The 22,914-nt window shown below is 40.9% G+C and overlaps 1 protein-coding gene across 3 annotated transcripts in view; it reads right to left on the bottom strand.

Moving 5' to 3' along the window:
* The window catches only part of VPS13B (vacuolar protein sorting 13 homolog B), a 479,360-nt gene continuing 456,446 nt past the window's right edge, over positions 1-22,914 (bottom strand). For 2 of the 3 annotated variants that reach the window (XM_063327260.1, XM_063327261.1), the window contains exons 57-62: positions 19,668-19,844; positions 18,569-18,739; positions 11,548-11,724; positions 8,974-9,076; positions 8,043-8,292; positions 1-2,066 (exon numbers count right to left, since the gene is read on the bottom strand). In XM_063327260.1, the coding sequence (XP_063183330.1) occupies positions 1,821-2,066; positions 8,043-8,292; positions 8,974-9,076; positions 11,548-11,724; positions 18,569-18,739; positions 19,668-19,844 (1,124 nt within the window). In that variant the 3' untranslated portion in view covers positions 1-1,820. The remainder of the gene's footprint in view (positions 2,067-8,042; positions 8,293-8,973; positions 9,077-11,547; positions 11,725-18,568; positions 18,740-19,667; positions 19,845-22,914) is intronic. The other variant, XM_063327262.1, reaches the window with a different exon arrangement.

Genomic DNA, 22,914 nt, shown 5'->3' with positions numbered 1-22,914 from the left:
GGAATAGCTTTATTATCTTTAAACAATCTCATTATATTACAATTTATCCACCAATATGCAAAATTAGAAGTATTAAACTATTTCCATAAAATATTCAGGAATGAAGCGTATGTGTATATACATATACATTATTTAAATAGTGTTATTTAAACAATGACTAAATTATTAAATCACTGTATGAAATGTTGATAACGGACGGGCTTGTTTCACATTCAGGAAAGACAATGCAGATCCCAGGCTTCTGTATTTTCAGTACACAAAAGACACGGCTTTTAGAAATAGCTATTAACAAAACAGAACTCACGAGAAAAACATTGCAGTTACTACATTCTTATTTACTGTGCATTTGGTCATATCAAGTATGCATAGAAGTTATTAACTATAAAGCATATGTATCTGCTCCAAATGATGATCAGATTTTATTCCAGTTCTTGTCTCCAATTCCGACCATGTTTAGGAATCCCCATACAAAATTCATTTCCGTAAGTACACAGAAAAGGAGAGAAAAGTAACATACATAGTTGAAAACCAAGTAAGCTTTTGATTTTTAAAGCTGCCATAGCCAGATTTGTTGTATAAAGTAATCTTAACTGTACCCAGAGACAGTGATTTCTTGTCTACTACAAACTGTAAAATAGCTGAAAAATAAGACACTTGGAAAGCTCATTTGTCTTGATGTGTTTAACATCATATTCGTAAGTATATCGTGACGGTGTCATTAACTATTGATGTAATTGAAGCCTGTAGGTCCATACTTTTCGACCAACTTGAAAAAAAATGATCTCACTTTGCTTGGCACAAACATATTTGCGAAGTCATGTTTCTAAATATCCCTGCTTTTAGCTGTTCAAAGATGATGAAAGTAAACTGAATTAGGGCTTAAGTGAGTACATACTGTGTAGTGGTGGCAGATCAGAAGTAAGCGAGACCCAACGAAGTCGTACTTAACACCTGCACATCTATGTTACATTGAGCTTACAGCTTTTTGGTAGATTTCAAGGAGACGGAGCTCTGCTTAAATTTTTGAACTGCATGTTACTGGCTTCCAGCTAACGACCAGACAATGCACAATGTCATATATACATTTAAAGTCCTTCTGAAAATTTGATGGTGGATAAAATAAAGTTTCTGTATACAGAGAGTTTGAAAAATAAATTCATGTTGTAGTTCATGTTTTGTTCTCCAAACCACACAAAGGCACTAGTTTACATTAAGGACTAATGTCCTGCAAAACTTCAGTCAAATAAAGGAAGCTATTTTAAGGTTAAAGTGGTGCTAAAACCCAGCTGTCACTAGTAACTTAAACCAGCCACACCGGGTTTTTCAGATTTAGTGGGGGAAAATGTTTTGCCTCAGGACGTAGATGCTGGGGGAAGTGTGTGTGTGTGTGTGTAGGCTCGGCCTTGAGCAAGTTTTTACAGCTGAGTTATAAACCTGGTTTATAACAGAAACTGGCAGACCCTAAAATATGATAGAGTAGGTATTGATACACATTTTGTGTGTCTGGCAAAGATGTCTGTACGCACGCAATTTTTCCTTATTCTCTGATTTTTGGTTATTGAAAAGAAAAAGGATTTTGATTGAGCTATAGTCCAAGGCTGTTCCTTTTCACTTTATTCGTTTGCTAGAACACTTTCCTTCCAGCACTAGTATCGTGGTGAGGAAGCAGGAATGTTGTCAAGATTAGAAAAGCTATTGGGCTTTGTTATTATCTCCTACCTCCTCAAAAATTACACGCATCTCCACTTGAAGTAGGTTACTGCAGAGAAAACATTACTTTCAAACCCGTAAGGTGTTACTATACTCACCACAAATAATTACTAATTAAATCCTTTCCTCAAGGCTTTATTTTTCACCATGGTGAATTTGCTAATGAATACTTGGGCAAAATTTGGATCAACTACATATTGATATGTTTTCATTATAGTTGGAAGGTGTTCGGTAGCTACAGCTTGCAAAGCTGGCACTGGGGCGGTGCTGGGAGGGAGGTGACAAGATGTCTTTGTGATGTACTCCACAAGGCGGTTGTATTGTTGTTCTGATAGTCTCTCTCTAGCTCCATCTGCCTGAAATCAGATAAGATAAAATGATTACTGAGTGATTGACAGTAACTGAACTTAGTAGTAAGGACAATAACTTCCACATTACTTTCTGTAGTTAAAAATCTTCCTCCCTGGGATCTTTTCTACAATAGTTTAGTGGATATTTTAATCAACACTGTTTTCCCATAGTTTAGTGCTTGGTGGATTTGGACACTTCTGAGAAGCTCTTAACTCTGCCATAGGAGATTCAAGCAGTATCTTTTGAGAATTTCAGGGGTGGACTCTATACACCTTGCTCAAGAACACATCTTTACAATAGATCAGCTCTTTGTAGACAGGAAAACCATCTGAACCCCTTTTAGAGAAATGCCAGTAGCTCCTGGCAGTGCTTACCAGATAGCAATCCTAATTAGCAAAACCTTTTCCTCACAAAGTACAATTAAAGACAGCCCACAGCTATACCTGGGAAGTTAAAATTTAAGTCTTTAACTTACTTGATTTAAAATAAAGACTGGAAGCTACCTTCCAGGTGAATGTTCTATGATGGGATATATCCGTCTGCTTCTGGTCATTAAAAAAGCCATTCTGGGTCAGAGGATCCACAGAATTACATTTTTTGAAACAAAAGGGTTTTACTAAAGATGGTTTGGGTGTGTTATTTCTGGAGAAGAAATTAAGGTGTCTGTGCAAACTGCCTTTTCCACCACCATGAGCTGGAAGGACTCCTCTGAAGAAATCCCTTTTTGCAGGCTGAAATATGTAGAGGTTCAAGGCTCTAACAAGAGGGACGCAAGTAACCTACCTCTAGTGGAAAAAATACAGTAAAACAAAGACTGTCAACAGAAAGGTAGCACCTACCATATGGTTCTAACCAGATAAAACATTAGATGACAAGCCATGGGTAAACCTGGCTTTGCAAAAGCAATCATCTGCTGTGCCCCTATTTTTTTTTGAAGAAATTGAAGATGACTACGACTAGCTTGAGAAGGGAAAGCATGCAAGCAGGCGTCAAGCTAGTCACATCATTTCAAAAATACGTATTTCAGAAATGCCACCACGGATGCAATAGTGGTATCGATAGCAAAGTCATTCAGAATAGAAGTTATTTCCAAAATATGGACAATGAAAAAAAAGGCAGAAGCTGTCCCAGGGCTAGGCTTTGATGCTTCCTTATATGCACTTGGAGAACTGCTGACCAGTTTCATTTTTGTAGGGTTTAAAATGCCCTTGTTTGTTGGATGTCACACTAAGGATTCAAAGACTGCTACCTTCTGACTGTCTTTCAGGGAGTTTCACACATGGCTTGCTAGATGTGATGATATTTTCAAACGGTGCCACTGGATTCAATTTAACATCCAGGATCAATACCTTGGATCACAACTCTGGACTACAAGGCTCATTTTAAACAAACCATTGCTTATTTGAAGAAAGAATTATTATGATTGATAGATAGTGACAGATGTCACATCCAAATCAAAACAGTCGCCCTCTGGTTTTTTTTACTATGCCTTTGGAGACGGATTTGCTGCTCAGCAAGTAGAAACCCTCCTGTTTTCAATCATCACCACAAAAATGCTGAAGGAAGCAGGCTCGTGAACAAGCTCAGAAGCTCAAGGTTGGAGCCTATGCCTAGAAACAGCAGAAATGGCGAAATGGGCAGAGGAGAGTGTGCTTTCCATGAATGACCTTAAAGGGATAGAAAAATCAGAAGGCAGACTGCTGCAGCAGTCACACGGCTAACAGTGGAGAACGGCCTGAACCAAGTCTTAAGTCTGGTGGCACAGAAAAGGTATCTCAGCAGTCAGTCCATTTTACCAGTTGAAAGGAGAGAAATGTGTTAAAGTAGTACCTACATAAACTAGATTTTAAGTAAGTTATGGGGTAAATCTTGCAAGTCAGTGGCTCCACATTTTTTCTTGATTTCTACTTCTAGAGGAATAAAGCCTTGGGGAAGCTGCATTACAGTTCTGCTGCCACACTGACCAAAAGACCCAAGTTATGAAAGATGGAAACGGTGTTGGCATCCCACTCACCTACTCTCGTGAACCCATTCCTCAGTCAGCGCCAGGCTATATCACATAGATACAACACAATTATTCAGGAGGAAATATTAACTAGACTTGGATGGTTTTCCAAAGTAACTGGGACCCTACTTGCTTCCAGATGACTTCATCTGCAACCATCTGCTTCTCCAGCCAGTTTCAGTTTAGTTTATATTGTCAGGACAACAACAGAAACTTGGAATCACTGTTATTCTACATTTTTTCCTAAATGGGACCTAACATTGTCACTAAATGCCTTAGCCCACTACTTTGAACAGCTACAATGTTAATAGCCCAATCATTCAATGAATTCAAACTTAAGTCAAGGATTGCTTAATGCACCTGCTAGAGGAGTCCTAAAGATACCATGTCCTTTCATGCTAGAAGGCCACAATTTTGGGCTAAGAACTCCAGAATTTTTCTAAAATTCCTCCCATTATGGCTGAAAAAGAATAAGCCTTCAGCAATTTTAACTAACTCTACAGTAGCTACAGCCTCTTGCACAGACAGGACGTGTACGTAGCACCGATGGTCTGCTTTGTGCACATGGAACGAGGAAGGAGGTCCGGTTCCTTAGGTTTTTGGTTTTTTTTTTTCACTGCTTTGAAAAATCCAGAGACTGGTTTTCAGCTCCAGAAACGTACCACGTGTAGCACTATCATGAAAACCCTGTTGCAGATCATCACAAAGAAATTCTGGAATATCTGAAATTCCAGGGCCCTTCAGTTTTTTTGCTGTCTTCTTGATGTTATGAGCTATCCCAAGAGCAGCTGGAAGAGCAGGCCTGTTGAGTTTGACGTCTGTCTGGAAGCAAGCAGTGTCTCAATTACTTTGGAAGATAATCCAGGTACAATTAATGCTTCCCTTTCAATAACAACCTTGTCGGTGCCAGAGTTTTTAAGAATCCATCCAGGCCATTCCTAGCCAGATGGATTAACTTATATATTGTGGAAGCAAACAAGCCACCACCAGGCAAACCTATTGCTGAAGGAGTCAAAATATGCTCTATGACATCTCTGGTGATTACAGCTGTAGAATAACTCATGTTTTGTTTCCTAATATTTCCAAGAAGCTGACGAGAGGGAAGGAGAAACCGTTTTTGGGCAGAGCTGAAACAAAACTTTTGGCAATTATTTTTGTGAGCAATACAACAAAAAAGTCGATTTATATAATGTTGAAATAAAATGTTTCATTTTGTTGTATTATTTCTAGGATCAGAAAAACAGACATCATTTACATTTGGTAACATCACTTCTATTTTGCTACACTCATAATAATATTTTGGTTGACCTGACTGTGGCATTTTCCAGCTAAGAATTCTGGCCATCTTTACTAATGTCCTCATGTGCAGATGTGTCTGTACTTCAGCTGAGGACACCTTTAGTGCAGCAAGACGGCCTGTCATTAATATTTAGGAGTCGTGTCTATTTGCGTGTAGATCTGCAGCTCTGAGGCTGCTCACCTGCACGTCACAGCTTGCTGCTCCTAAGGTTCCTCTTCCTAATCACACTGAAAGAGTTTTTATGGAAGCTTTTGTGGGGGAGCCGAAGGGGAGGCCCTGGCTGCCACCGCCACCAGCGCCGCACACGACACCCCGAGCACCACAGAGCTGACAGGCGCAGCTGCAGAAAGGAAATTACTAAGTATGAAATTTCCCAATCCACTAAGGCAAAAAACTATAATAATATTAATTACAAAATAATATTACATAACTCTAAGTGATTACTAAAACTTTACGAAGCTTTTGGAATCTTTTATTGTGTAGCTGCCTTAGCATAAAAAAAACGAACCAACTTGCTTATTCTTTTCTGCCTTACTTTCAACTTCTCCTCCTTATAGCCTATTTCTTTAAATTTTCACACAGATTTCAGCATCAGCTTCTGCATTGTGAAAGAATGCTTATGCAGCTCTGTTTTGTACAGCATCACTCAGCTTTCGCTGTCTTGCCATCACTGACTTTGCTCCACCTGGGGCACAGGCACTCTTCACGGCTTATATCATGCCATACATTTTCACTGCATTCTCAAGAGCCTGTGTCACCAGAAGAGATTGTGTACCGAGGCTGGGTGGCTCAAGGCTTACGGCTCCTGGTGTTGCTATGCCACTGGAGTACGAGTCCCATATGGCTATCCAGAACTTCAGAAAAAAACACATATTTGGTCCAGTACCTCCAAGGCAGGTCACATTTACTGCGTGTACTAGGCACGCGTATGTGGGAACTTTGGACTCTGCACGTACTGTATAGGGTTGTGTTGTGCATGTACAGGAGCCACTTGCCCAAGACTCCTATACATTCCCAGCTGCAGCAGCTGTTGGGACTAGAATTAGGCTCCCTGTCCCTCACCTTCCCTTCTCCTAGACAGGCAGCCCCTCTGTCTCGTCACCCTCTTGCAGTAACCTTTGGGCAGGCAGCCCTTCCCCCAGAGCAGCAGCCTACTCCTCACCCCTTGGATAACCAGATACAAAGACAAGAGACATCGCACTATAGCCTAATAAAAAAAATCTGTGCTGGTGCTAAAGTTAGGGTCAGGATGGGTTGAGTGCATCAAATAACTTAGGGAGAACAAATGATCTTCCTCTTCCCTCCAGGACAGTAGCTCTGGACTGAGCAGGATAGTCTGGATTCAGTCTGATGTGTGCCTCCAGCAACCACACAGCATTCAGGGATAAAAAAAAGCTGAGTTTTGCCCGCTTGCATCGAAATTTAAGTAATGCCTCATGTAGCTTTGTGGTGAGAGAAGGCAACTTCAGTCAACAGCACTCTGTGAGACTGAGGTTAGTGGAAAGACAATAAATGTAAATAGAGAATTCATCACTAAAAAAAGCTTTCACGAAAAAATCCAAGCGCTGTCATGACACAGATGAAATTCTTGCTGTGCTGGAATCGATGGCAAAACTCTTTAGTGACTTCAGCAAAGTTAGGGTTTTATTGAAGGTGATGAAGCCTCCCCTACTTTTTGGCACACATCATACAGGGTTTTACGTATGTTCTGTTCTTACATTTGAAACAGAGAAACTTTTGGTATAGCAATCTAGGAGCTACCTGACACACTTTTATAAAAACAACAACTGGGTCATGCGTGTTTGTTTTTGAAATGATCACTCATATGATTCCACTTGAGGATTTAATACAATAAACATTGTTTCCCGAAAGTGTAAAAATATAACATTCTTCTACCATTAAAAGAAGATAATTCATCCAAAACCTCAGTATTCAAATGGCTTAGAAATCTTTCAATATGAAGATGAAGGATTTATGCTCTTACTGCCAAACATTTAGTGCATCCAACCTCAGCAAAGGAAGCAATCCTTTTAAAGTTAGCATTTGCAGGAGAAGGAAGATCTAAGGAAGTAAATACAGCTCGCAGCCAAGTAAGACCACTGCACTGGAAGTGGCAAGATAAGAAACATGCTGAAAGGAGTATGCAGCAGCATCACTGAACTGTTAAAACAGAATTCACAGAAGAATAAAAGGAACTGTTCTCACTGGGACTTTGTAGGTAGAGGCAGCAACACTAACTTGCCGAACAATAAACACCTCACCCACATGTAGTCATGAGAACCTCTTCAGAAAAGGGGTGGTGCTTACCAAGAACCCGGACTGCCTCTACTTTTTCCCTCAGAAAACTGCTGTCACAGATACGTCATGTTGAATAAGAGGACAGAAGGGAGGAGGCGCATCCCTTTCATCCAAAGGGCAACACAGTCACCTATGAGGTGCGGGAGAACAGCAGGTCCCCTGGTTTGGCACTCTGGCCTCCCGACCCAAAGGTGAGTATGCCCATTGCTAAAAGCGTCACAGAATGATAGAATCGCCTAGGTTGGAAGGGACATTTCAGATCATCTAGTCCAACCATGAACCTAACTCTGACAAAAACCATCACTAAACCGTATCTCTAAGCACTATGTCTACCTGTGTAACTTTATCTTCAAATGAAAATCATACTTAAGTCTTTACCTCCAAATCGGAAGGCACTCTCTGTTGTTTTAGCTGCACCTTCAGCAGGTCTTTTTGCTGATCATCTTCCAGACAGTCGATTTCAGTCACGGGGAATGCCTGCTGCTGCGTGTCTTCACTGATACTGACCACGAAAAGCACCTCCGAGGTGAGCAGTAAGCAGCCTTCATGCTGCTGGCCTGAGCCACTCACAATCATGACGTCTAAGGCCATATGGACCTCCGGCCTTCCTAGGGATTGCAGCATTTTCCTGCATTGTCAAGGGCGGGGGAATGGGAGGGCGAAGAAGGAAAAAAAAAAAAAAAGAAAAAAAAAAAAAGAAGTAGTCAGTGTTATGCATTGGATGCTCCAGGACTTCTTTTGATCACTAATGTTTTTGCTTCAGTCTGTAGCTATAACCTACAAATATAAAATAAGCCAGGGAGTACACTCCAAATCTCCATTACTGAAAGATAGAAGACTTAAGATTTAGAGAATAAATGTGAAACTGTTACTTATCAAAACTCCTTAATCATTCACTGCAAAATTGGCCTAATAACCATGCTAGATCAGCCTATTTCCCATCGTAATAGAAAAATTACTCTGAGAAGTGGCTTAGAAATTCAGTGCGGAAAATAAAGCTATCTTCACTAACAGCTGTTTCTGGAGATGTGCAGTATTTTTCTTGGGCTCGGTGCAATGATAAATAAGTAAGAACTCACTGAATGCCATTAAATAAAGATCAGCTCTGCAGTTCCAAAGCTGGAAGCAGATCAGCAGCCCATCATTTGCAGATTGGGTTTCTATGCACTACCTTTGTGTTTAATGTTCCCAAACAAACTGCCATAACTCAGCCCTTCCTAGGGAAGCAGCCTCTTAACTTGACCACAGGCCAGAACCTATTAATAAACAATGTGGATGTAAAAATGAGCAAGTGTCTAAATAATTTTACCAGACATATTTGACGTGGCTATTTGGAGCCTGCTCAACATGTTGATCATTTGGATGAGAGCGCTGCTTGGGAAGCTGAGAAAGTCCAGCTCCATGCAAAATACCTGCGGTAAGAGAATTTAAGTTTTTTAGTAGTTGTTTTCTAGAAAACAGTTACAAGTTGTAGTGATGTCATCTGTTTAGAGCAGTTCATAAAATAGTGCAGATCCGAAATGATGTCACAACTTTGGAAGCTATAGTCAAGATAATTCATTAAATATTACAATGCAAGAGTTATGCACTTAACCCCAGTGATCTTGCATTAGCAAGGAACAAAAAAACCCCACTGTGTGTTCTAAAACTCAGCCATACACTTGCAATCAAGAGAAACATAATGCTCCTGAGAGCCATCATTTCAGAGTAGGATCGGACGCATCACTTCAGATTTATGTAAAAAAACCAAGACCGTTGTTAACTTTCTTGCTTAATATTAAACTACTTCCACATACGTGTCACGATCGGTACAAATTAGAAGGCAAATTTGCCTAGATACTGTATTTAAATGTTCAGTTACTTAATCCAGCTGTTAAACACAGATCCATATATATTTATGAGATCTCCCGGGGCATCTGGTTTATTGTGAATTCTTCTTAGTGCCAGCGGAGAATGGAGACTACAAGAAGCAGTTAAACAGGTTTCTAAATAGACTATCCAAAGCTGAAGATGATACAGTATGTAAGCTTTCACATGGCTTGTAAACTTCTAAAGATGAGGTACGGTCACCAGGAAGAATGAGTGGGTTGCAAAAAAATTCACAAATTTAGTAGTTTTAAAAATTTTTACAAGACAGACAGGAAGTAGGTTAAGCAGCAAGGACTAGTGTTATACAGTTTAGTGCAAAGTTACTCTTTAAATAAACAAAGAAATTTTCTTTTGTCTAATTAAGCATTCCATTGAAGCAAGAGGCATTTTTGCATAAGGGTGTCAATAACTTAGATTCCTTTTTACACAATGGATAATAATTTAAACAAAACATCAGCGCTGAAAAAAAACCCTTTAATTTTTAGCACACATGTTGATGGTAATACTTAAAAGCAGCATCCCAGTTGTAACAGTTGGCTTACCGAGGTTCTCAGCATTATGTGAGTGAAAATGTTATTTACAGATGGAGAAAGAGAGAACATGTGTTTATTTCTGTGTGGTCCCCCACCCCTCGGTCCCCCCCAAGAGGCACGGTCCCACTTCCAATCCAGTTGTGGGTAAGAGTTACTTGAACTCTTGTGTGTTTTCCTCTCACGCACTGTCAGCTATTATTGATACAGTTTTTATGTTTTTTCCTGGCTAACTCTTTTTGTCACATGCTCATGGAAAACATGATGTCTTGTATACCATATCTGCAATGAAAAGTGTTCCTCTACTGTTACAAGTTTCTTGATAAAGGCTGCAGCGGAATTAAATCTAGAAAGAATAATGCCATGGGTAGCAAAACCACCACCCAGCCAGCTGACAACATACAAAAGTTTCTGGTTTTACTGATATGGTTTTTACACCTACGGGATGCATAGTTCAGGAGAACAGTTATTATCTGCACTCACACAAACAACATAAATTTAATTTGAAAGAACTGCAATAATTAAATGTTTCATTATTTCTTTAAATAGATTGCTTCAAGGAATGAGTTCTGAATGTAATGGGAAGCATGGAAACAATATCCTAAACTGAAGTCCTAGGAGAATTCCTCGTATTCTAATGAACAGATCACAAACATAAATATTGCCTGCGATTAAAGGCTTAAATCTTCAAGGTTTGTCCGGTGTAATAAGTGAAGCAAAATTACTGACACATTTGTCCTTGTAGCAACATGTTTCCCTGATTTTTCTTCCCTGACTCCCCCCACCCTTTAAATATCCAGACCAACCGCTTTGATTTATTGATACCGGAAACAAAGAAATTAGTGTATTTTGATGTTTGATTTTTATCTTTTACAGTTTTTGGCTGTCCAGAAGTATTCACATCAATCTGAAAGGATTCGCCACCACTGCCACTAAATGCTCAGTCCAGCTGGAAAACCCACCTCTGGTCATTAAAAGGTTACTCGTGTGTCCAAAACCAGGACTCTCCTCTCACAACTCTCCAGTTCAAAGGGGATGGTCCCACTACATGACTCACTTCTTTATCCCAGGAACTTAACTCTCTCTTTGTGTAGAGATAGCACAACTCCTTCCTTGCTGTAACAAAGCGATCTCAAAATAACGCTCTAATTGGATATAGTGTTGCTCTAATACTTTTATGTCAAAAACTCTTTTGTAAGCACATATGTTTCTGTAACTAATTCTACTGTATTCCAAGAATTACTTCATGCTTTCTGCATTCTGTGTTTCTGTGGCCGTACAACGCTGATCGGTAACACAAGAGAGAAGCACAACATGATGGTTTTTAAGAAAACGAGCACAACGTTTATAGCTATTCAGTGCTGGCATTTCTAAATCTTTTCCTAAGTCACACACCTACTAAGCGGGATAAGTAAGAGATAGCAGGTTGTATCCGCAGAGCATTTTAAAATTTAAATGGGGCTGTTGGAAATGGAGAAACTCACCGTAACCTGTCTGGGAGACGAGCTCAGCTGCCCCTCCGATGGGCTTTGTGAAGACGCCCATGATTCCCTTCCCCACACCCGAGATGACCCCTCTGGCTTTATGCCCAGCTGAAGCTTGGGCTTCGGACACTCGCTGAAAATTCTGCATTGGCTGATCCACAATCCCAGCGATTGCACCTGAAAAAACAAGAGTCCCCAGTAATTAGCAAAGATTAGTATCTCAGAATAAGAGGAAATCTTACTACTGGACCTGAAGGTTGCTTGGATCGCAGACTGTACCCCACCCTTCTTACACAGCTATTTATCATGCGACCAATTAGCTAGACAATACCTTAGCTTCAGTTTAAGTTAAATCTCAACTTCCTCTTTTTAAATGTATTTTACTTTTTTAAACATTCAGATCACTTAACTTGACAGCACGCTTTCATCTTTCAACTATTTTCACTAAATACTTTTGCTGAGTTTAATTTAGCTCATTCTGTGTAGCAATTATGAAAATGTTGGTCTCGGAATAAAATCCCCCCTTTTTAGAAGACCTGAGCTGTTATGGAAATGAGATTTTCACGTAAGCCTGAGATTGACTTCATGAAAATAAAAACTGCCTGTATTCAATAGATCATTTTTATATCCTCTTCCACTGCCAGAAATGTTCATAAGCTAATGCAACTTTTGATATATCACTAAGATTAGCAGAATTAGACTTTGAGACTTTTTGTTACTTTTTTGTGAAAACAATCATATTTTACTTTAATGCGAATGGGTCAAACTTTTACAAGTGACACAGTGACCTTCCCAGCTTTTAGTATCAACAGAGAGCTCTGACTTAAATCTTCCTAAATGTAAACAGGTATGTGAGGTGGTACATTTCCTTGATCTCGAGTTTACTCTAGCCACTTAACCACAGACGTGTCTCTAGTTATTGTAATTTTGATAGATAAGCTATTTGGAAATCGCTAAGAGTACAAGGACTGGACAAAGTGACATCAGTTAGAAAACGGTCTGCCTGATCCGAGGTTCTTTGCTCAGCGAAACGCAAGTTTGCAGGCTCCTCGGCTAGCTCTCAGTTTGCACCTTCAGCTGCAAATATCAAGATAAAACAATTATTTAGGAGTAGGATCCAGTGTCACCTTGGTAACCAGGCATTTTTATTGCAACCCAGACATCTTTGAAGATTCTGCTTTGTATGTGGAAGCAAATCCAGGCAGAATTCCGCAGATTCGGACAATCACAGCCGAGGTATTTGGCCCTATGTGTTTACCAGCGTGACATGCACTAGTCAGCTAGCTGCTAACCGTTTTTCAGATGGTTTTAGTTACCGTTACTGGATAAACAGAGAAGTTGCTGACTTTGAACAACAAGAACTAATATTGCACACTGGTATTCTGTCCAAAGAAAAGACGAGGATGAGAAGCAGCACAGATTTTCCCAGATCTTTGTCCCTGGGATACTATCTATCAGCAATTCAAGAAACTCGCCTCCCCCATAAATGCCTTCCTCTCCTCTTAGAGCGATTGCTTCCAACTTCTAAATGTGTACCCTTTACTGGTAAACATATAGGATTTCCCCAGAAAATACTGGTCTATTTTTAACATGCTCCCCAGTTTTTATTGGTCTCAGTCACCGAAGCTGAGCGTGCAGCGGAACGTTCACCCTTTGTACCACAAAGGCCACGAAGCGTCCTTAATGCCATGCCATGGAAATGATACAATTTTCAATTCAATTCTGTTTCATTAGTACTTACCAGCTGCTCCTGCTGCTTGACTAAAATAATACCCCAACACCGCATTACACAATTGGGATTGTTCGTCCAGTCTTTTCTTTTGTACAATTGTGATGCATTTGAAGGCACGAAACAATACTTGGTGTTCTGCTAAGTTACAGTATTATGTTACCCTGTGACCTCCTTCACCCTATCTATCGAGGTCATCCACAGCAACTGCACTTTCAGAACAGAAGTTATTGCCTTATTAAATGTAATCCACCTAAGTCCTAGCACTAGTAAATTATTTACTGCAATACACTTGAGCAATGTTATAAGGTAATAATAAATAAAAGCCTACTCCAAAGGACCTGTGGTATGCTCCAGGCACTTCTCAGCTGGAATTAGGCCCAGAGGACAAGGAAACAGAATGGAAACTGCTGTGACTGTGTTATATAAGATTATTTATATAGTACCACAAATAATATATAGCTTAATTAGCCAGTTGTTTAGTACTTCCACACTTTCTGTTGTTCTGCCATTTTATGTATGCTCTGAACTTGTCTGTGAAGCCATTGTTCTTTTGTACCTCAAATCCTTTTGCAAATCCTGTCTTTCTACCTGCAAAAAATATAAACAATGAATTTCTCTTCCCTCTCTGCTCACCCTTTGTAATCTCATATCTTGATTTGCAACTCACTGACATTACTCGTTGTTGTGGTCATGCCCACAAATCACATAATAAAACTCGAACCTAACTCCTTTCATTAAGGAGTGGCTGGTCCTACACCTTTGCATGGGGAAGCCAGATCTGTGCAGCTCCTTTCCCGTGTGCATCATTTGCGGGCAAAGGAAAAAAAAAATAGGCCAAAGGCTGAGCAACCTCAAAACCCAACAGCGGTGAGAGAACGGTGACACCCACGTGAGGTTCACTGCATCCCCTAGCACCAGAAACTGCGAAGCAGATGTGCCCTGGTGTCCATGTGGTGCTAGGAGCACCATGCTGGCTGGACTTACCCCATGTCGTGGAGTTAGAAGAGGCCTAGCTAAGAGATAAAATTACTGAACAGAAAGTTGGTTCTGTTTTAGCTCAAAGCAGGACACCCCAGAAGGTCTCTCTCCCCAGATTTCAGTAGGGTATCAGGAAGGTAGAGCATGAAACCACATGTTGTGGTTCCTCCCTTCCCACTCCCATGCACAGTCTAGAGACAACTATGGTGTCCTCCTGCTGTCCCTGTCCCTTCACTGTAATGTCCCTTGCCCATCCTTCTTTTTTTTTTTTTTTTTTAAATGAAACCATTCTCCATTTTTCTTTCCTTCCTTACCCTAGGCATTCAATTTTATATGCATGTCCGCATATGTACACACAGATTATGTATGTATAAAGAAAACCTCAATAAAATTAAACACCAAAGCAACAAAACAAAAACATATTCTTCCATTACTGGACCAAAGAGGTTCCAGCAACACCATAACATCTGCTGAACATCAGCTGGGGTGCACTCTGGTTAATACATGTTGCTCAGTAACCATAAAAAAGATACTTTGATAACTACAAAATTCAGATAGTTCAGAGTATATCACTGTATTACTTCAAGGAGAATTTGATTACGGGCAGCAACTGATTCACGCACAGACTGACAATGTTTGGTGAACGCAGCGCCTACAGAACTTAGAAAAGCTTCGGGTTGCTTGTGAAAAACTCTTTCAGACCAAGAAATAATTGGAAAAAATCCCCCACCAGGAGAAACTGGCCATGCTTTGCCATGAGGCTGGAAGCTAGCCACGCTGAAACCATTTTGCTTCCTTTTCTTTCCTCTGTTTTCCTTCAGGATTGCCGCAAGTGTTTCACACCACAACTATGCTGAAGCATAGTCTCATCACAGCAAAGATCACATAAAAATGCAGCTAAAAGAAAAGAGTACCTGTTGGCGTGCTTTAATATATTTGCAGAATTAGTGTGTGGAATAGCACACACCTTCAGGGTTAGCTCTTAGTATCTTGCTTGTAGATAGGCAAACGTAGACTGGTCTCGATTAAGTGATAGTTGCACAGCAAAAACAACAACCACCACCCTTAATAACAAAAATTTGAGCTTCTGAAATCCAGGCTTTACCTTCTCTAGCAGCACAGCTACACTGTCAGTCAGTATTACTATCAATTCATTTTCACCAAAAGCAGGAAGGAGTAACTGAAGCGTTGAGCACTTTTGCCATTGTGAAAAATAGCTTTTCTAATAGTTGTCAGCTTTCTGGTTATTCAGAAATAGAAGAAAACTTCGTAAAGGGAGCTACTTAAATACAATATTTTTCACTAGCAGTTGAAAATAAATCCTGTAGTTTCAATATCCTCTTTTACACCGTTATAAATTATTATTTTAAGCTTGACTCCGTCATGCAAAATTCAAAAGATAGTTCTTTGGTGGGGAGTGACAATCATCTAAATGTTTTAAATAAAATTTCACTGCATTTTCTTCTAATCGTATAGAAGAAAAACCACACCTATCATAATCTTTTGCTTCTTTTCATGCACAAATGCTACTAAAATGACCCAGAAGTCTCCCCCAAACGAGAAAAGAAGATGACAGCCGGCCAAAGATAACAATCAAATCAAACAACACCCTGACAGTACTTGAGTCATTTAAAATGAGACAGGACAAAGCACTTAAGAATGTACCACAGGGAACAACTTGCACTGAGGAGGAGACAAGAGTACATGATTTTGGCCCTAATTCAGCAAAGCTCTTAAGCACATGCTTAAGTGCTTTGCTGAATCAGGGCCATCATGAGCCAGATTTTCAGAAAAATCAGAAATGAAACTCTTCTTTCTGCGTAGATACCGCAATGTATCAGTGAACTGAGGGCTCTTACATGCCTGTGCCTAGGCACAACATCTGCATTTGCAATTATTTAAGCTGCTCGCGTGCGTCAGATAGCTTCTACAAACATGACAGTACTTTGACTATCCTAGAAATCTTTTTCACACTTCTCAATTTTACAATTAGAAAGTCATAGAAATTATGGCTCCAAAGGGTGTTGCTCTCTGCATTCCTGGGCTCATCTGAACTCTTCATCCCTGTGAAGGAAAATAACATAGCAGCTCCGCTTTGTTTCGTTATGTATGAGGAACCTGGGATTATTTTTAGAGTAAGCATGTTCATGTTTACTCTGAACGAGCCGGTGAAAGCAAGCAGCACGGTGGAACCTCTCTTCAAGTACGACTGGTTTTTTTTTGGGAAGCCACAATATTCTTTGAACTAAATGGTCAGAACAGAAACAGCTTTCTGATGCATTTGTAAAAACTGAAATGCAGGTCTATTCATAATTTAGGTCTCATCACAATTTACGTGAATGCTGCTGTGTATATAGACTTTTAAAAATTTTAAAAAGCTTTTTTAAAAGTTTTTTAAAAATCATGTTTAAATAAAAAAAAATACGCCTGATACAAATTCACTGAAATATTTCTGATTCCTCCGTTAGTGAGAGATCCCATACTTGTGAAGTCCATCTATAGAGTAACCGTAGCTATTTATCTGAGTGCTTTGTTGCCTCCACTGCTAAGCACAGAGGTATTTAGCAGGGAGGAAACTCTAAATAATAACAGCAGGACTAAGAACAAGATCCCAGCTTGTGGAGGAGCTCTGTTTAAATGCTAGTATGAAGCTCTCAGTTTTTAACACGAAGTCCGATTTCTTAGGAAATCAGGGATACCGAAATTCTAACTCCTTTGTTTTTTTTGTTTTTTTTTTTTGTTTTTTTTTGGTTTTGTTTTTAATTCAGGCGTACTCCCATGAACAGCTGAAGCCTTGTGCGCAGGGAGGTACAGGCATGGCGTACTTGTGCATGCATGTTACAAGTTCCCGGCTTTCCCAAACAGCAGAAACCTTGCCTTGTTACAGCCAAAGCTGCAAAGTTTTGCTCTTAGTTCAGGCTGTACAGCTGATGCTTTTAACTCTGAGGGCTCCGGTGTGCCGGTGAAGGGGATAGCCACCACCTTATCTTGCTGTCTCATTAATAACTGAGCCAAGCTCACCAAATCATTCCACCAGCACACATACACCAGGCTGACACCGTGCTTCTAAAAGTATAATCTTTCCTCCAGCTACTCAACCTGCCTGCCCTTAGCCCAATAAAACAAGAAGGAAAAATAAAACCTTCCCTGAACTGCCTTTGATTTGCAACACCAGTAACAGCTTACTATTGGGATAGTAGCTACTAATATATGAAATTTCTCCTTTATGCACATTTCTCCCAGGACACTCGCTTGCCGGTTTACAGGCATTATCAAATGACAGTGCTTCACATCATCTAATGTTATTGCTTAAAATAATTTCCAGTAACTTAACCCAAACTTGTAACATTTTTACCACTTCCTCTTTGGGGCTTTCAGGGTTGCGGTTGCAAATTTAGGAGTTGTGTACACTACTGAAGATTAGGAAAGAGGACAAATCCTTTCAAGCTTCAGCTCTTCTAACCTTTTGCACTGGACTGCTTTTGGTCACTTTGATCTCTAAGGGATTCATACTCTTTAATACGTACTGAGGAACTCTGCCAAACAATACAGCTCTGCATTCCTTTGCTGTGTGACAAGTAGAAGTAACCTAGAAAATCCAGCCCCTCACTGCAAAACTTCTCGCGGAGATTTTTTCCAGTACGGGTTAGTTTTCAAATTTTTAGGTACTGTTTTGAAATGGCCAGAGTAATCTTCGCTTCTAACCGAACCACTTGGCTGCTTGATGAATACAATTACACTGAATCAGGATGATCTGGGTTTTTTTGTTAAAGCAGAATTCCTCATCAAAGCTTACTTAACATCTGCACTAAGTTCAAGTGGTTTTCAAAAAAAACCAAGAATCCCCGATATCTGCAGTGCAGCAAAACCAAGCAGGTTCGTAAGGCATTCCTATAACTCATTGGAAAGTAAACATCAGCCTGATGACGTCTTCGTGCTGACTTAGTTACAAGTCACCCTGCCCAACGCAGAATTATTCTTTTCTTCTCAGATATACATCACGTACCAACGAAAATACTATTTCACAAAGACAGTGTAAACTTGTTCTATAACTGCAATTATTTTATCAGCAAAAAGCCTATACAAAAGTTACTAAACCTTGATGAAAACAAAAGTTACTGAACCTTGATGAAAATAAAAGTTACTAAACCTTAATGAAAAGAAACTATTTCATATACATACTGTGAGGCTATTTCACAAGAAAACACTAAAACAAACAGATTTTGCAGTTATAACTCACATGGAGAAACGGCTGGTGAGAAGATCAGAAAACAGCATTATCGCTCAACTTGATATTTAATAGTACGTTACCTAGAAGGCTAATGCCTAAACGAGACAGCCCCTGTCTCAGTCCTTCTCCCAGGCTCTCTGGAAGCTGCCTCCTCCATTCTTCTTGTCTGTTGTAATGCTCCTCATCCAGTGACAGCCTATCCATATTCCGAGCAAGACTTGTTGCCAGATTGGTAATTGACGTCAGTGTACCTAAATACATGGAGATATACATTTGGGTCTGGATCAAAATGCTTTAATTTAAAACATGGAGACATTCTATGCCTCACTGAAATACTAAGCTTACGAGCAGAGCAGCAAGTCAATTGAAACGTCGCCCATGTGTAACACGCTTTACTATACCACACTGCTCCTACGGTCCACGTCACGCCTTTTACATTAGCCTGCACCAGGTTTGCCTGGCCGGTGGGAACAGCAGCTCATCCGAACATCCCTCTCTAGTTCCCGAACTTCTGTAAGGCTAACCTAAAGCGGGGGGGTGGGCTGGGGTGGGGGGTGATGGAAAGATCAACAAATATTTACAGAAGGAGCCCGGGAGGACGTGTCCTGAGGGAGCCTGGAGCAGCAGCGAGCGGCTGGGCCAGCTGCGCCGCCGTCTCTCCGGGCGGCTGGAGCCACGCGATGGCACTGTGTGTACAGACTTCGCAAAACAAAAGCTGCTCCTGTTCTCAGGCCAGCCCAGCCCTGCTGTCAAAACCTATCCACCTACTCACACAGTTATGACAACTGTATCTACTTTTCTTTTTTTTTCCCTTGGAAAAAAAAGAAATAATAAATATGATGAGGCGACACAGTGTAGAATTTCTGATGGTTAGCAGAAGTACAGAACACCTTTAATATTTCTGCAGTTATCACATGAAATATCGGCTGAGCCAATCTCTGCTTCCCACTGGGAGGTTTAAAATTCTGAAGTTTCTGAAACATTCTTACACACTGTAGTTAAGTGGTGATCTGTTTAATACATAAGATGTTATATATGAGCTTTGTTACCCTCCCAGCATTTTGCTGCAGCCTAGCACGCCAAATAAAGCTGCAAGCAATATTGTTTAAAACCTTAACACATCCTTTAACAACGCACAACAACAAAGCAGTAGTTGGAGCAACAAAGTGAAAGCTCTACCTTTGGAAATGTGTTTTACAAATGATGTTGTTCCTCTGGAAACTCCACTGACAAATGCTCCTGGGCCTCTGGTCAGCCCTTCATAAGGGAGCCTAAAGAAATCGGCTATGCCGTTCCCTATGCTTCTCACCAGACTAGCCGGGCTTCCGAGAATTTCCAACGATCCAACAACCCAGCCTGTGTGGAGAAACAAGACACATGTTACGGCTGCAAAAACTGCAGAAGCAGCAGTTGTGAAAAGGTTATTCCTTAATTCTTTTTTTCACACTAGAATTCATCGCATTATGAACTTCCTTTGAGCAAAACACGGGAAATAACTCATCCACTATGAATTCAGAAATGGCAATCTTTCATACTTCGTAAATCAAAGAAATCCTTTTGGCAAACTCACAAATAGCTTTAGAATGACTTCCTTCCAGGAGCTTCCCGTATTTCTGCTAAAAGTGTCCTAGAGAGGCGGATGCTAGAGCCTCACAGCTATGGAGGAACGGGACTGCAAGTCCAGATCGCGGGGTCGGTTTTAGAGGCTATAAGGCAGCGTTGTGATTTCACATCCCTATGTGATAGAATTGTGACAGGGAGTTTACACTGATACAATGTACTGCTTTACCGGAGTGTGGAGGTCAATTGCTTGATGGAGTGTTAGGAAAGGGGATGCAGATTTTTGACAAGTGCTTAAGAAGTTATTTTAAATCCACCCCAACCCTTCTAAGCTGATCATTTTCTTTTAGAGTGCAGTGAAAGCCAGACAAATGTCTTTTGCTTAGTACAGTTGTGTAAACAGCAATGACATCTACATGCTGATTAGGTTACTCATAGGGGAGTATTCCTTATGCATATCCCAGGAGAGGTATCTGCGGATCTGGTTTCCTATATAAATGCGGGGTTGCCAGCAGCTTGCTGGACGGCTGAGCGCGCAGCAATCTGCTGCTGGAAGGCTGTTTGCAGGTCTTGTCTTTCTCAGGCTGGTTGGCAGCAGATTTATTAGGGAAATAGTGCTGCATAACTTTTTTTTCGGCAGCCCGGAGAGAGCTATTCAGAAATGGCAATAAACGTTAAACGGGAACTGCCTGGTCTTTGAGCCCTGGGACCACGGATTTCAACTGGCACTGTCTGAGCGACACAAGGCGCCACGGGGCCAGGAGACTGAAAGATGGACAGACTGGCCTCCTGCTCTCCCACCGAGGGCCCTTGATCTGCGCTGCCCTCCTCATTCCCATCTCGTCACCGCGAACTCCTGCTATCCAGATGCTTTTCTTGTTTTCTAGTAACCCCTCCCAGTCACTCCTGTGGAAGGCTGAATCATGAAACTGAACAGAAGAGAAAATGTTACTCATATGAAATGAATTAATCTCATACTATCATTCTAAGCTCCCGGAAAATCTATTATTCTTGTTGAATCTGTCCCACATTTCAGCCCTGGCAGGTTGAGAACTCCAGTATACGTAGTATAAAAAGCGGGAACCGCAGTGGACATAAGGGAGAGGGTGGAATGGACTATGAAAACAAAAAACAAGTACTACTGGCAACACGACAAGCAGAGCTGAACGAGCACTGTGGCCCTGCGGTGCCTGCCCTGGAGAGGAGCATCCCCCTGGCAGTCCTTCCCTGCTGGGGACCAGGGGAAGCCAGCACTCCAGGCTGGGCCTGCGACTCCCTCGCTGTAGTATTTTTAACAAATTATCCTTGCCACTGTGTGAAGTGATGAAAAGCTGGAGTGGAGGGGAAGCGTGTACAGATGGAAGAGATGCTCTTTCTGCTTTTTCTGATCAATAACGTTGCAATAATCCCTTACAACCAGCCTTTTTTTTTTTTTTTCTTCTTAAATGTTCTTGGCATTCCTTGTCCCGAGACAGTTATGTGACAGCAAGGGGCTGCATGACACTGCGGGTTAGTGCCTTGCTGCCCTGCAGCACCCCAGGCAGGCACCGCCAGGCTGGGACACTGGAGACTCCAACTCCACTCACCTGTTTGGCCAGACAGTAGGTTCAGGAATGAAAACTGGAGTAAAACCAGGAATGAAACTGGTTAAACACAAAGCTGAGGGGTTGCCTGGTATCCCAGGGATGGGCTGTTGCAGTCTGGCTCTGGTCTGTGGGCTGTCACTTTTTGGAAGGAGCATGCTCACCCTTGGAGAGCACCCAGGAGGAACGTGCAACCTCCAGGAAGGTTGACTCTCCCTGGCCAACGCTCAGAGCAAAAGTCATGGCTCCTCACTGCTGGTATGGATCACCCAACCCAAGGAGGAAGGTGTGGGAGTAAGTCAGGAATAGGAAAATGATGAATCAGGAATAATCCCTCAAATTCACAAACTCTGTGCTGCATTTTACTTTGCAGGAATATAGTATTATGTCAGGTTACCATTTCCCAAAGTATGCTTAGTAATTATATCCACCAATATGAAATAATTATGACTGTATCAGCAGAGAGCCACCGCATTCTCTTTATATGAAACTATAGTGTTAGATCTGGCTGATACTAGTAATATTTTTAAATAGGATTTTATTAACTTTTAAACAGAAGCCTACTTAACTTAGAAAAGGATGGGAGTTTTCCATTGCAAATTTTGCTAATTTGAGACAAGCAATGCTAATCAGCATATTTGAGCAGAGGTCTCCAGCCCCATTCACTACTTACAAGACATGGATTCTGGATGCTCCTTTGCAACACATGGTGCAGCCTGATACACCGCCTTTAGCAGGCTCTGGGGCAAATCCTGCCCCCTCCCACAGGGCAGCCACGGTCTTGCACACAGCTAAGGGCAAAATAAGACTATATCCCACTTGAAATATAAAGCAAAGCTGTGTGGGAATGTTCTTTGTGCAGACTCTACAACGATTTATGCATATGGCAATGGTGAGCAGAAGGGGGGGTCAAATAACCCCTCATTTTGCACATTAATGTGGTTAAAATGCAAGAGTGAGGTGCTCTTCCATAAGAGACCAGTCCAAGAAGTGTAACTCACATGATGGTGAGGAAAGGACTCAGAGTTTGCAGTCCATATAAAGCTTTTTGCTTGATTTTTTCCTCCTTTTTAACTTTGTTGACACACTCAGCCTTTTGACAAGTGTCACAAACTCTTCAAAATGAAGCATCTTATTAATCAACATTAACATTGGTCAACATTAATCAACCCAATTCCCCATTTTAATCGTTGTAACCCCCTTCAAAAAATACATTTCAGTTTCAGTGCTTTGAGTAGGATTTAAGTAGTAACTAAATACACGCCTACGTGTTTTCCTGACGA

Source organism: Chroicocephalus ridibundus, chromosome 2 (assembly GCF_963924245.1).
Source record: "Chroicocephalus ridibundus chromosome 2, bChrRid1.1, whole genome shotgun sequence".
Lineage (NCBI taxonomy): Eukaryota > Metazoa > Chordata > Aves > Charadriiformes > Laridae > Chroicocephalus > Chroicocephalus ridibundus.
Note: the sequence above shows the minus strand (reverse complement) of the source record. Positions and strands in the feature narration are given on the sequence as shown.